Here is a 14,597-nt window from a genome sequence, read left to right as displayed (position 1 = left end):
GACAATTTGTGCTCTGCTAATCAAATCCGTGAGTTTCAAACCCTGCTGTCTAAACAGAGCTGCCCAGCCTGTCCCTCGCATCACTGTCCAGAGAGCTGGATTGTGTTTTGTTATGTGTTCATTTCACTGGAGAACTCTCAGGTGTGTCTTTGAGAAAGAGCAGTTCTTGAACGTTTTGATTTCTTACAGAAGTTTTGATTTCATCTCTCATCTCCAACTTTACAATACCTTCCCATTATCAGTACAGAACTTCAAATGACAAAAAGCGTGGAAGCACCTGGGCTGGAATTCCCCAGGAATTTCGAATGTGCTGAGTGATTTAGATCACTGACTCCAGCAGTCTCTTGAGCAATTACACCTCCCTAATCCCTGCAGCTCAGAAGTGGCTTTGTTTCTTTCATGTTTTCTGCTAATACCACTGCACAATACAAGCAGGCAGTGTGCAGACACACTGCTTTAGCCTCTGCCTCCTCCTGAAGGGAATTTTTCCCCTGATCAAATGAGAAGTTCTGCTAGCTGTGGTGTCTGGTGCTCTGCCTTTACCCTGTGTGACCTGCAGCACAACCCCGCTCGCCAGGGCCTTGGGGGCTGTGCAAGGGATAAAAGGATCTGCCAAACGCAGGCACGGACAGCTGGGCAAGGGAAAACACAGGAAGGAATTCCTCTCTGTTTTAAAATCCTGCCTGAGATTTATTGCACCTCTGTGTGAGGCAGGGATTCCCTGCTGGAGCCTCTGCTGAGGAGTCAGGACCTCGATTCCCTGCCGTGCACCTCCAGAGGCACAGGCAGAGTTTTCCCTCTGGATGTGGTGCTAAGGAGCAGGCTGATGTCAGGAAAAAAGAGACCACATCTTTGCTAATGAAGAGTTTACTCGCCTGTGCTAAGGAAAGCCTCACCAACTGGTTTTCTGCCTGAAAGTTTTCATTTGAATTTATTTTTCTAGGAAATTTTAACATTTCTTGTGAGGAGAACTGAGGGATTTCTATTCCCTGCCAGGAGGAAAGGCATGTGCTGCCACTTCAGGTGACAGCCCGGGCCACCAGCGAGGCTGGCAGAGCTCTGACCTCTCCTCCTCCCCTCAGCCCTTGCTTTTTGCCCGTAACTCAATTAAGCACCTTTCTAATTGGAGTGGCCGCGGTGGGGGAGTTTCTGCAGTGCTGGGTGTGGGTGTGTGGCAGCACAAGTGTTTCCAGCCTTCGTGCCAGAGCTGAAGCTCCTCTTCTGCTGCTTCCCAGACCATCCTGCCAGGGGTGATGAGCTCAGGCACAGCCCAGAGAGCAGACCTGGCAGAGAGGCATGGAACTAGAGCTGAATCCATTTCTAGCTTCCCTTGACGGCTGTTGAAATCCACCCAGACAGAAGCAGAATCAATTTCCATCCTGGGACTTAGAAGTGATTGGGTCTTTGTTGTAAGTGGCCAATTTCTGAAAAGAAAAAAAAAAAAAAATAGCTTTTTGTCAAAAATATATCCTTTTATTTTTTTCCACCCGAAAACCAAACACCAGAAGTTTTCAATCTGTATTCAACAGATATTTAACAGATTAATTTTTTACAGAACTTGAGCAGGTTACAGTCACATTTAACTACTTTTGATGCAATTTCTTTAGGAATTAAGCTGAGCAATCCTGGCTCCCCAAACTCACCCTAAGCCTGCCTGGGAGCTGAACTCATCATGACTAACTGAAGGTAAGCAAGGGAGTTGTTCTTGAGAGCCACAAGACTTTATTTTACTAATTTATTTTACCCAATTTACTAATTGGAGTGATGAAGTACAACAAAACAACAAAGCACCGGTTTTGTTAGTCTGTAATTTGTTTTTTCCACAGACAATGGTGCCATATTTAATTTTTAGTAGCTCTTTAATTCTTTGTGACCCTAAGAATTTTCTCTCTGCACTGTAGTCTATTTCTGTTTATTTCTGAGCATTGTTCAGTTTCCTGTTCTGTAATGGAATCCTATTAATTTGTCACTTATTTCTACAGAACTCATTACTTATCTTCATTCCTCATCTTTGTTTAGCTCCCACAAATATATTTTTACTGCATAATCCTCTCATTTGATATTTCAGTCAACACTTTTATGTAAATGACATGACATTTTTCCTTTTCCTGCTTCTGAATCACTGAAGATTTTCTCAAGTGCTTTTGTCCTAAATGTATGTTATGGTCTCCTTAGTTTTGTGTTTACTATTGTGTGCCCTTCAATCACGGTTTTATTGTTCACTTTACTCTTTATTTTTTGTATTACTTTTCCAACTGCAGTGCTTTCTGCTTCCACTCCTGTTTTTGACACTATAATTACTATACAGACCTGACATCAGGTATTAGGTTCCTTTACTGTATTATTTTATCTACTTTAAATTCTCATTTTAAATTTTATTAGCAGTGTTCTCCTCCTGTTCTGACAACTGTACAGCATATTCTGATTCTACCACATCCTTCCTCCTCCTGCCCAGCTTCTGCTTCCCTTCCCCACTGTCGTATCCTAGCTGATACCATCTTGATGAATAAATTATCAAGATTGTTCTACAAGAAATCTGTCATGGGGTGTGTGACCTCTTTTAAATCTGAGATTTAGCTCTGAATTCCATATCAGCACTACATGAGCTGCTCTGGTGGAAATGTGGAGGAAAGGGTGGCTGGCAGTTTCTTCTGAAGCCTCCCTGTCTTTGTTCTGCTTTCCCATCCTTCCATAATTTATCACTTTTAGGACGCAGTCAGTGCCTTGGGAAAGGATGTCCTGCCCCAGTTATAGCTTGGTTGAAGTCAAGTTCTAACAGCTGCACTCAATACACAACCTTGGAATACTCTAATATTGCATATTAAGAAGAAAACACACATGCACACATGAAAAATGTGTGGGTTTTCCCTCCACCTTTATTCTTTCAATAATAAATGATGGAAATGTCAGTTTATGATTATGATAATCACTCCAGATTTTAGTTCAGCCAGGGAAAGGTAGAACTGGAAGCCTCTGTTAAAACATTCTCTAAATATTTTTTCAAATGTTCTAGATTAAGGAAACATTTGCATTGTTTGGCTTTTGCTAACACCTTAAAGTACATCCTTTAGCAGTGGAACAGAAGCCTCACTGGTGACACAGTGAACTTCCAAGGTAAAACATTCATTTTAATGCTTTCTGTTATGAAAATGGTGCAGAGGTCTCAGACTTTCCATACTGGTAAGAAACATTAAAAAGCAACAAAGTAAAAACAAAGTGGAAAAAGATGGGTGGAAAATGAAGATTTCCAGTTATCTGGCTTCTCCAAGCTGCTTCTGAAAGCACCATGATCAGTGTGACATTTAACCCCGTGGGTTGCTCTGTCAAGTGGAAAGTTTTCCAGAGACTTTTCTGCCTCTGCACCACAGCTCCTCACAGAGCAGGGGCCACCGAGGGGTGAGGATGATGATGATGATGATGAGCTCTGCCCTCTGATGATGCCTCAGGTTTTACCTTTTACATTTTCAGATTCTCTGCTGCTTTAGTGTGTAACCCTGAGCTTTGTATGAGGGGATGGTGAGCTCTCTGCACAGAGCAGGGAGACAGAGCAATCCTTTTCCAGCTTTTCCAAGGACAGCTGTTAAAAACTCCAGGCCCAAAAAGTGTGAACAACAGGGAATTGAAGAGAGGAAAACGAGGATGGAATTCATAAGGTAAATCTGGAACTGGACATGAACTGCAAGATGCAAATGGAGCAGAACTGATCAAAGTGAGAAACCCCGTGAGCGCTCGTGCATTTTGGGACCATTTTGGCTTCATCTTGTGACCATCTTGGGACCATTTTGGTTCATCTTGGGTTAATTTTGGGACCATCTTGGGAACATTTTGGTCCATTTTGGGACCATTTTGTTTCACCTTAGGTTCATTTTGGGACCATTTTGGTTCACCTTAGGTTCATTTTGGGACCATTTTGGTTCACCTTGGGTTCATTTTGGGACCATTTTGTTTCACCTTAGGTTCATTTTGGGACCATTTTAGTCCATCTTGGGTTCATCTTGGGACCATTTTGGTTCACCTTGGGTACATTTTGGGACCATTTTGGTCCATCTTGGGTGCAGCCCTGGCTGGGCTCTTGTGCTGCCCAAGGTGGATCCATGGAGGAGATCCTTTTCATAAATCCCTGCTTTATTCTTCCATTCTGCCCAGCCTCTGTTCTGGCCCAGCCTTCCCAGGCCTCTCTGCTGAGGGCTCTGGGTATTGGGGAGCACTCAGGGAGCTCTGAGCCCTCAGAATGAAACCCTGGCAGGATGGTGCCAAAGCCAAGGCAGTCTCTGATCAATAACTGAGAGGGGGGTGGGCTGTTTGGAGACCCTCTCTATGGTCTGTGTACAAGGCTGTGATTAATTAAACTCGTTAGGTCCCGATGAGCTCTGCATGCACCAAGGGCAGCTCCTCTCTGATGATATTCACTGCATTTTCAGTCACGTGCATGAAGGATTGGAACCAGCATTCTCTGCTCTGTATTTGTGACTTTCTAAATGCAAGTGGGGTGAGCACAGTGGTGTCCCCAAATGTGGAACATCAGGAGTCCTGTCCTAGGCTGAGGAATTCTGAGGCTCAGAAGTGGAATATAGAATATAGAGGGCAAATCTAGAATATAGAGGGCAAATCTAGAATATAGAGGGCAAATCTTCTCTTTTATTGTACAAAGGAAGAGTATTTTTAACATGTTTGTGTGCAAGGAATAAGTGAAAAGCTGGTAACAGTGAATTCATAGAATGAGAAAGGGCTGGACAGCAAAGATTCTTCCAGATTTTGATTTGTTTTAAAAACTGTTCTTTAGACTCCCAATGTATCTGTAGCTTATGAATGTATAAATTTATGAATTTATTTTACATGGGAATTTAGTAGGCCCTGCAGGTGCCCCAGAAGTTGTTTGGGGTGCCAAAGACAAAATCTGGATGCAGGAATGGGCTGAGGCAGAACCATGCAAATCTTGGTTTATGAGCATCCCAATTCCCACGCCCCAACAGCTCTCCTTTATTCCCATTATTAGATCACTGTCTTATCCTTTATGAGGTCTCTTTCTGCCTTTTCTGAGGCTTTCATAGATGTGCTTTTATTACAGGAGCATTTAGAATTTAATTTCTGGTAATTGTGGCTCCATATTAACTGCATATACTTTATGTACATGAAGAAGTCTCATTTTCCCAGGAGAATTATCCAAGAGAAAATATTCACCATGCTCAACTAGGCAAAGCAAGCTGATCTTTTCTGTGCCAGCAATCCTGAAAAAATATAAATCCACCAACTGAAAATCCAGTCTTGAGAAAGCAAATCTTTTAAAAGGAGTTTCACCCAGCTTTCTTGGAGGCATTATTCTCCTGCAATATCTCACATCAAAACAGAGAAAAATCAGTTTCATTTTAAAAAAGTGTAGAGGACTGTGGGGTTTGTGTGCACCGGTCTGAGATGCAGGGAGAGAAGAGAACAGCAGAAAGCTAATTCTCAGTTTGAACAAGGGGTTTTCTGTGTGTTGAAAGAGTATGGGTGACCACAAAGGGAATAATTTACAGCAAACTTCAGAGTTTTTTGGGAGAAAAGAATGTATTTTGGGGAGTTGGGAAGAGAAATCTCTGTATTTTATCAGAATGTATTCAAGCCTGAAGAATGACATTTTATACAGGATAAAGCTCTGAGATTCAGAATCCAACTGTGGGAGAGTTTGGTGCAGATCTGCAAAATGTGGCATTTCACAGGAGGGGCCAGGAGAGCACTGAAGGCAGGACAGGAGGGTTGGTTATCATGAACTGCAGCTGGATTAGATCAGAAGGGCAATGCAGATTGCACTGCAAGTGTGCTGTGGCAAAATGCAGAAATGCCTGCAGTGGTGCAGATGTACACAACTGAGCAGAGCTCCTCAGCTCATCAGCATTTGCATGCAAATGCAGGAAAACACAAGTTCATCTTTAAAGGCCCATAGCAGTGATTCCCACAGCGCTGCAGCCAAGCAGGGCATGGATTTGCAGGAGCCTCACAAGGAATACCAAAGAAAATAGGAATTACAGTGGAAAGATAATGACTTTCACCATGCTCTAAACCAGAGCGTGCAGTCCTGCAACACCCACAGCCAAAGAGAAAACAGCTGGGAGGTGGAGAAGCAGCAGATTCTGCAGAGGGAGGACTCTCACAGCTTGAATTCCTCGCCAGCACAGCCCCTGCTGTGGGTGCCAGCAGTGTCACCCTGTGCTGTGGCACACTCAGGAGGTGCTGGCTGCAGCAGCTGACTGTCCCAGGAGACCTCTTGGGCTGGAGGATGTTCTTTCCAAGCTCCGTGTCAGAGCTGAGTCCACAACTCTCCATCAGTTTGGCTCTTTTAGTTTGTTTTCCCCTCACTTCCATGCCTCACGAGTCTGTTGTTCTTTGCTGGTGTTGCACAGCTCACACCTGAGGGGCTCGGCAGGAAATTGTCACCAGATGTTTTCACTCAGTGTGCGTAGGCAACACCAGGACACACCTCTGCTCCTTTCTGCCCTCACAAACCCTCTGCGACCCCACAGGGGCCTCTCAGAGCCCCGAGGAGCTCCGGAGATGTTCTCCTCTCCTGGGCAAGGAGTCTCCATGCAGATTTGGTGGACGGGGTCTCAGGAAAGGTTTCTGCACTGGAAGGGGTGGCCAGGCACTGGCACGGGAGGGGTCTCCATCCCTGCAGATGTTCAGGGATGTTCAGATGTGCTGCTCAGGGACAGGGTCAGGCACTGGCTGTGCTCAGTTCACAGCTGGGCTCCAGGATCTCCACCTCTAAGCATTCCATGATTCTGCAGCTCTTGCTGCAGCTTTTCCCTCCTCTGAATATCCACGGAGTCCCCCTGTGGCTGCACCATAACCATCAACACTCATCAGTATCTTTACTTAAAGTCAGTAATTACTAAAAAAACTCAGATCAGTCATTTATTTCATCTTAATTTAAAGAGAGGCATGAAGAATCCAGCAGTTTATTGCTCAGTATACAAAACCTTGTTTCTATAATTTCATGTAAACCTTTGTGACCTTGTTTTTTTAAAAAAGGAAAATGAAAAAACTTTTTCAAAATTCTGCTCAGAACATAAATGGATTGGCTCATGTTCCATTTCTTCTCTTTTCTTTTGATAATCCCATAGTCCCAGGGACTCTAAAGCCCTGGGAATTACTCTGCTGCAGTTATACCTTGTTGGTACTGGGGGAGGGAGGAGATCCTCCCTCATTTTTTGGATCACCACAAAGAACTCTCTGAATTCATTGCAGAGGCTTTCCCCCTTTTGCAGGGAAGCAATGAGGATGAGTTTCCCTGACATCCCAACACGATTTCTGGGCTGCTTGGTTGTTTATTTACCACTCCACTGTACAGCAGTTACAGTGATATTTTCCATCTGCCCAAAGTGTTTTGGGGAGAGAGACAGAAAGTGAATCCAATACTTACTTCCAAGGCAGAAATCGATTTTAACTAGAACCAATGCATTTTCCATTCCTTTGCAAGTCAGGGCTGACTTGGTATTCATGGTGCTTTTCCTCATGCAGCCCAGGTGCTGAGTTTCATTTGCAAAGAGGCATGCACAGGGAGAAAGGCCCAGAGGAACAGAGCCCTTCTCCCTCCTGCAAAAAGCCAATTCCTTTTTCTGGGCATTCTGTCTCTCTGTCAGCTGGGAAACTGCTGCTAGTGAAATTCTCTTCTGATGCCCGGTGCATCCTGCAGCAAACCTGTAGCTTGTTTGAAAGGCAGCTGCAGTTTGCAAATAATCAGCAAACACCTGCAGGAATGCAATGGGAAAAGGTAAACCATCAGCACAGGGGAGGATGAGCAGAGACAAGCAGGTTCAGCAGATGCAAATGTGATCAATGAAAAGCAAGGGAGCCAGGCTGCTTCAGGAGGCCCAGAAGTGCCCAGGGAAAACAGGGTTTGTTGCCTGTCCTGCCACACAGAGCAGCTGTTAGAGGACTGCAAAAAACTACAGGAGAAAGTGAAATGGCAATGCTCAGTTCCAGCTTTGTGGAAAATGTTTGGTTTCACTGACTTCTAATCTAATGGATTTACTAAATTCTAATCTAATGATTTACTAACTGCTGAGTGTAGGTGCAATTTCCCATGGTATCCACTCAGTGAGCATTGATGAACACTGTAATTGTCCTCGTGCTGACAAGCTGCCCCTAAAATCAGAATTTGGCACCCTTGTGCCCTGGCTGTAGAAAGAGAACCATTCACACACACACAGGTGCCTGCAATGTGCATTTTGTTCATTTGTTCAAGCACGTCACACCCCGGATATCCAGCTTGTATTTGCTTTTGCATTTTCAGAGCAGCAGACACAATCCTTGCTGAGGCTGCATCTGCTTGGGAAGGCCTGCTTGCTTTGGTTTGGACTTTCTTCCTTGGAGGTACAGTGGGTTTTTAGTGCAGTTGAGTGACTTTCCCTGAAGTGTGAGAGTCGGTAGGGAGGAAAAAACAAAGAACTGAGGCAGGTTTTTGTGGCTCCCAGTTTGTGTTGTCCCCACCAGCCCTGCTCTCAGCAGTCCCATGTTCCACAGGGCTGATACCAGGGGCAGAGGTGACATTTGGGGGTGCTGTGTGTGGCCGTGGGGGTCACACAGAGCCCCCCCCACACCCCAGCAGAGCTCCCAGGGCAGGTCAGGGTGGCCGCAGCACTTGTGTGTCCTCCTCCTGCTCCTCCCACGCAGCAGGCAAACAAATCTGTTCTGTGTGAATCCACATCACAACAGTGAGCAGCCAGAACTGATTGCTGACAAAATCCCTCTGTCAACTCAGCAGCGAGTCTAAACACCAGGAGCTTCACGAGGATGGGGATAAGAGACAAGAAAATGCTGATTTCATGATGCTGCCGTGAGCTGAAGGAAAGTAATTGAAATGCTGAGCAGGAAATGATGTCAATTTACCTCCTCTTCCACTGTCCTCCTTTTAACTTCCTTCTGTCTGTCTCTCCTAACTCCATGTCATGTCATTTTTCTTATTTTATTCATGTTCTGATGATCTTTCTTCAAGACCAGCTTTTTGTATGCATAGTTGTACCCACTCTTCCCATATACATCAAGATGCCACTTTTATTCCTCTTATTAATGATTCTCTTCTGTTCTGGCTTTAAATTTTAAACACCAAAAGATTTTGGAAGTCTCAGAAATCTTACTGCTTAATAGTTCATATTTAACTCATGTTAAACTGCTTTTATCTTGCAAATGTCAGTCCTTCTGACTGGTTTATCTCCCTTTGGCCTTCATGATCAGATTGTTAATCACGAAGTAGAGAACTGCAAATGTTTAGAAATATATCTCAAGTACAAATGACAATTCATGTGGCTGGAAGGTGTTCATAAAGAAAAAATATAGAACTTCTGGAAGATTCAGGTCACTCCTCTAATCCAAGAGTAAGATTTACATTAGGGCCTGAAAAGCAAATTCCACTACTGGCTGACATTTCTTTTTCCTGGAAACCTTTAATTCCCCACTGAAATGAAAATGGAGCCACTTAATAGTTTTCAGGAAGGGGGAATGTTATTTTAAAGTTTATATTGGGCGTTTGCTTATGGGTCCCAGATTCCATATCAAAACATTTTCATTCCACACCACTTTGAATAAAGCAGAACAGGAGCTCAAGTGCTGTCCCAGACCAGCCTGGAAACGGGCCTGCAGCAGCTTTTGATTCAGAATTCCAGCCCAGGTCTTTGCTGGTGGTTTCACTGGCTCTCCTGAACAATTGCTGCATTGTAGGTAATGGTTTTAGACCAGTGAGCCAAATCCTGCCTGCCTTTCTCTTCAGTTTCCCTGGGAGTTCAGAAGCAAAGCACCAGAGCTCGGAAAATGGCACACGGTCCCACTCAAGCTAAGGGGAGAATTTGGGGTAGGTGGAATGCGATGATGAGGCTGGAATTCAGCCAGGCTGCAGGCAGGAGCTGGGAATCTGTCAGGTGGCTTCGAAAGGGCTCAAAGTTGTGTGCAAAGCAGAGGGAAAGGAGCATTGGGCTGAGAATTCCCTGAGCTCTGCTCCCAGGAGCATTGGGCTGAGAATTCCAGGAGCAGTGGGCTGAGAATTCCAGGAGCTCTGCTCCCAGGAGCATTGGGCTGAGAATTCCAGGAGCTCTGCTCCCAGGTACATTGAGAATTCCCTGTGTTCTGTTCCCAGGAGCATTGAGCTGAGAATTCCAGGAGCATTGGGCTGAGAATTCCCTGTGCTCTGCTCCCAGGTACATTGAGAATTCCCTGTGTTCTGTTCCCAGGAGCATTGAGCTGAGAATTCCAGGAGCATTGGGCTGAGAATTCCAGGAGCATTGAGCTGAGAATTCCAGGAGCATTGGGCTGAGAATTCCAGGAGCATTGGGCTGAGAATTCCAGGAGCATTGGGCTGAGAATTCCAGGAGCTCTGCTCCCAGGCACACTGGGAATTCCCTGTGCTCTGCTCCCATGTCCAGAGCTCAGGGGGAAGCTGAGGAAGAGGAGGAGCTGCTTTGCAGAGCAATCAGAGGAAGGCAGGGAGTGCCAAAGGTGGGAGAAACCCCCGGGCAGTGCCAGAACAGAATTCCTGCCCTGCTCAGGTGAACTCCAGCAGGGCTCTGCTGTCCCAAAGGCAATAGAGCACCTGGGAGCTGTGGGCTGTGTGCTGTGGAACAGCCCTTTGCAGGAAATGCAAAGGGAGAGCAAATTAAGGTGCAGAGACCTCATCCAAATCCAATTTTCTGAAGCATTAGAATTGCCTAAACAGAGCTCTATGACTGGTTATTAAATTATGAGCAGTCCTTTATTGCCTCTCCCCACTTGCCTGGAGCCCAGAAATTCCTTTTGTAAACAGGACCCAGGGTTCAAATTGAGATTTTCCTTTGGTTCTACTCTATTGGAAGAAATAAGGAGAGATTTTTGATGCTTCTGGTCAGTCCCCAAAAGGATATAGCAGTAATTAGAAGGGATTTTTCTGCTCTTTTCTCCCCTTTACCAGTTCAGTTTTTCTAGACAATAACTTTCTCTAGAGATTCAAGTGACAGACTGTGTTTAAGTTAGGAAACAATACGTCAGAAATAGCTGCTGGTTGCTGGATTGGCAGTGTTGGACTCCAAGAAGCTCCACAAAAATATGGCAAATATGGCAGAAACTGGAAAAACTTTAATTTTTTAATCAGTTTTCTTCCCAGCCCTTCTTTCCTCGAATTAAGTGATGTTTTGATAGCCCTGTCTGTTTTCAGCTGTATGTTGAAATAGCATGTTATTTAAAATATTTCTGTGTTTTTTTCCCTTCCTTTTTAATTTTGAAGTCTTTTCCTGAAGTTAAAATTAGTTCAGAGACTGTTAAGAACAGCAGTGATGCAGTGTTTGGCATTTTTTGGCCTAACACTACATCAATAAAATATGTTTTACTGATTAGATGCATGTACATACAGATAAATGGCATTTCCTTAATCAGATTGTCAAAAATCTGGGCAAAACTGAAACATAACCCCAAAATTTGGACATGCGTGTAACAGGGACATTCTTTGGAACCAAAAACCCCCAAAAGATCAAAAGAGCCCATTTAATTCTTTAAGAAACTGTAATTAACTTTTGTAATAAATGTTCCTTCTAAATGGCTACACAGGGAAGCATCTTCTGAGAACGGAATATGAAATAATCTTAAGGCAATTACAAAGAAGTTTTTGATTTACAAAATTTAGTATAATTATGTGATTTTCTTTTGTGTGCAAGCAGGCTTGGCATTGAACTCCCACAGAATGATGAGTCATATGGAGCTGCTTATTTCCTTGAGAATAGCAAGAAGCAATGGAAAATTATCCTTTGAATTCGAGAGCCCAGGAGTGGCATGCATGAGCCTGATTTCACAGCGGAACCCGTGGCAGGAAGCTCACCCTGATGCTTGAAGGAGGGGAGCTCTGGAGCCCTTGGAGGCCTGGCAGGATGTGCAGGGGTGGAATCTCCTTCCCTGAGGTGTGAGAATGCTCTCAACCCCCGGATGCAGCAGAGTTCACTCCAGCAAGGATTTCATTTCAGTGCCAGGATGTTTGCAGGAGCTGTGAGAGCCTGCTGGACTTTATGATGCTCTGGGAGGTGAGCACAGTGCAGGCACTCAGCAGGTTCCTTCTCCCAGACCTGGTAAAAACAGAGAGCTCGGGAAATCCAGTGTGGAATGAGAGCTCAGGAAATCCAGTGTGGAATGAGAGCTCAGGAAATCCAGTGTGGAATGAGAGCTCAGGAAATCCAGTGTGGAGTGAGAGCTCAGGAAATCCAGTGTTGAATGAGAGCTCAGGAAATCCAGTGTGGAATGAGAGCTCAGGAAATCCAGTGTGGAATGAGAGCTCAGGAAATCCAGTGTGGAATGAGAGCTCAGGAAATCCAGTGTGGAATGAGAGCTCAGGAAATCCAGTGTGGAATGAGAGCTCGGGAAATCCAGTGTGGAATGAGAGCTCAGGAAATCCAGTGTTGAAGGAGAGCTCGGGAAATCCAGTGTGGAATGAGAGCTCAGGAAATCCAGTGTGGAATGAGAGCTCGGGAAATCCAGTGTGGAATGAGAGCTCAGGAAATCCAGTGTTGAAGGAGAGCTCGGGAAATCCAGTGTTGAAGGAGAGCTCAGGAAATCCAGTGTGGAATGAGAGCTCAGGAAATCCAGTGTGGAAGGAGAGCTCGGGAAATCCAGTGTGGAATGAGAGCTCGGGAAATCCAGTGTGGAATGAGAGCTCAGGAAATCCAGTGTGGAAGGAGAGCTCGGGAAATCCAGTGTGGAATGAGAGCTCGGGAAATCCAGTGCTGTCCTGGGTGTGGATGCAGCAGTGGGTGCTGCAGTACATGCAGGCACTGACCCAGCCAGTGGCACCCTCAGTCCTTAGCTGAGTCTGCACCCTTGAACAGAAAATTGCTCACCTCAGGGGTCTCAGCCCACACAACTGTTTGGATTACATGCCGTTTTTGTCTGCACCCAAAAATTACTATTAAATTGCTTACAAATAATCTTTGTAATTTCTTTTGGTTTTCAAATCCTTTTTACTGCTGAATTTATGACTGAAAGGTGCTTTCTGAAAGGGCACTGCTCTAGGAAGAGCAGGGATTCAGTGGTAAAAACACACTTTGGATTAAGCAGTACCTTCTGTATTTTTTCAGAACTGCAGATATTTTTTTTCACAGATTTTGTTTCATCGAAGCAATAATTAGAATTAAGTTCCTTTAAAAACCCACAATCAGATGTCAGTGGTGCCCATGATGGGATGAGCAGCAGCAGGCATAAACCATGATGCAGGAAATCTAATTTAAATACAGGAAAATCAACTTTTTTGGTAGTTGAGATGGTGCAATAAGTTTGTGACAGGCTGAGAAAGGGAATTCTTGGGGAAAGTAAAAACCAGACTGGCCCAAGGCGCTTGAGTGGAGCCTGCTCTGAGCAGGGGTGGGAGCAGCTGAGCTCAGGAGGTTCCACCCCAGGGATTCCCTGATAAACGTTAATCAGCAATAGGGATTGCTCCCTGTTTTCAGAGAAAGGAAGCTCTAATTAATGCACCCTTATTCAAGATGAATTATGCCTCTGCTAACACAGTCTTTAGAGCAGGAATCTATATTATAACTCATTTCTCTCCGCTGGATTCTGACTCTGGCAAGAGCTTGTTGTGCCATCTCTCTTCATTAGGAGATCTGTGACATGTTCACAGGAGCAAATGAGGGCCTTTACAGGACATATGCCATGTGACTGGAGACACATTAAACCATCATCAAGCATATGAAACAATAATTTGATTTATTCCGTATTTGCTTTATACGGGGATGTGGAAACTGCCTGATGGCTGACTCCTTTCCAGGCAGGCTCTTGCCACAGCACAGATGTTGGGCAGGCAGGGACAATGCTGTGCCCACAGCCCTGCTCCTGGGGTGGCACAGAAAGGCTCAGCCAGGCAGTGTGGGAGCAAAGCATCCATCACAGCAAGAGCACAGACACGTTTGTCCTTGAGTTCTCCTCAAAGCCCTTGGTCAGAGGTTGAGCAGCACAAATAGAAGTGCTGAAAACAGGCAAGGACAGTTAACTAGGAGAGAGAAAAAAATAAACCAAATTCTGTTTCAAGAATTTGGTTTTTTCCCAATTTTTTTTCCCAAATGACAAATAAAACTAACTTATCATAGGCAGAAACCTTAAAAAAAATTTGTGGTAATTATCCTTTCATTCTGTCTGCATGAGGGTGGTTGCTTGAAGAGGTGAAGATTTTATGATAGACTTAAAGTCAACAAAAATTTTTTTGTCTGAAGCAGGTAAAGGTTTATTCTGATTGCACAGATAGTGAAGGTTCTACTAACTGAAAATGGAAAGATAAAGATAAAGAGACAAAAAGTTAAACGCAAACTTTATAATGACTCCAAAAAGGTGATCTTCCACTTCTTTGTTAACATGTATTCTAATTTAGGTGGCTGGAGTGTTGTGAGTAATCCATTGCTATGAAACATCATTTACAAAACACCACTTAACACATCTTGTGTGAAGTGTCTATTATTAGCAGACTGTTGATTTCTAAAGAGCAGACAAAACCATCAAAGGTAGAGGTGAGATAAAGGATGAAATTTCACTTTTGTAAGGAGTTTTCAAGGAGGCAAAACAAACCAGGGAAACTTTTGGCAATTATTATTCTTAATGGAATGCCATTGTTTCAGGAATTC

General features: G+C 44.3%; 1 protein-coding gene across 1 annotated transcript; it reads left to right on the top strand.

Moving 5' to 3' along the window:
- The first annotated feature begins 1,648 nt into the window (after positions 1-1,648).
- Positions 1,649-12,895, top strand: LOC119695057 (transcription elongation factor spt5-like). The gene is made up of 2 exons (XM_038122881.1): positions 1,649-1,686; positions 11,658-12,895. The coding sequence occupies exon 2, from the start codon at positions 12,000-12,002 to the stop codon at positions 12,792-12,794; it is 795 nt and encodes a 264-aa protein (XP_037978809.1). The 5' UTR covers positions 1,649-1,686; positions 11,658-11,999; the 3' UTR covers positions 12,795-12,895.
- The last annotated feature ends 1,702 nt before the right edge of the window (positions 12,896-14,597 follow it).

This window comes from Motacilla alba, chromosome 4A, assembly GCF_015832195.1.
Source record: "Motacilla alba alba isolate MOTALB_02 chromosome 4A, Motacilla_alba_V1.0_pri, whole genome shotgun sequence".
NCBI lineage: Eukaryota > Metazoa > Chordata > Aves > Passeriformes > Motacillidae > Motacilla > Motacilla alba.
This window is presented reverse-complemented; position numbering and strand designations above follow the sequence as displayed.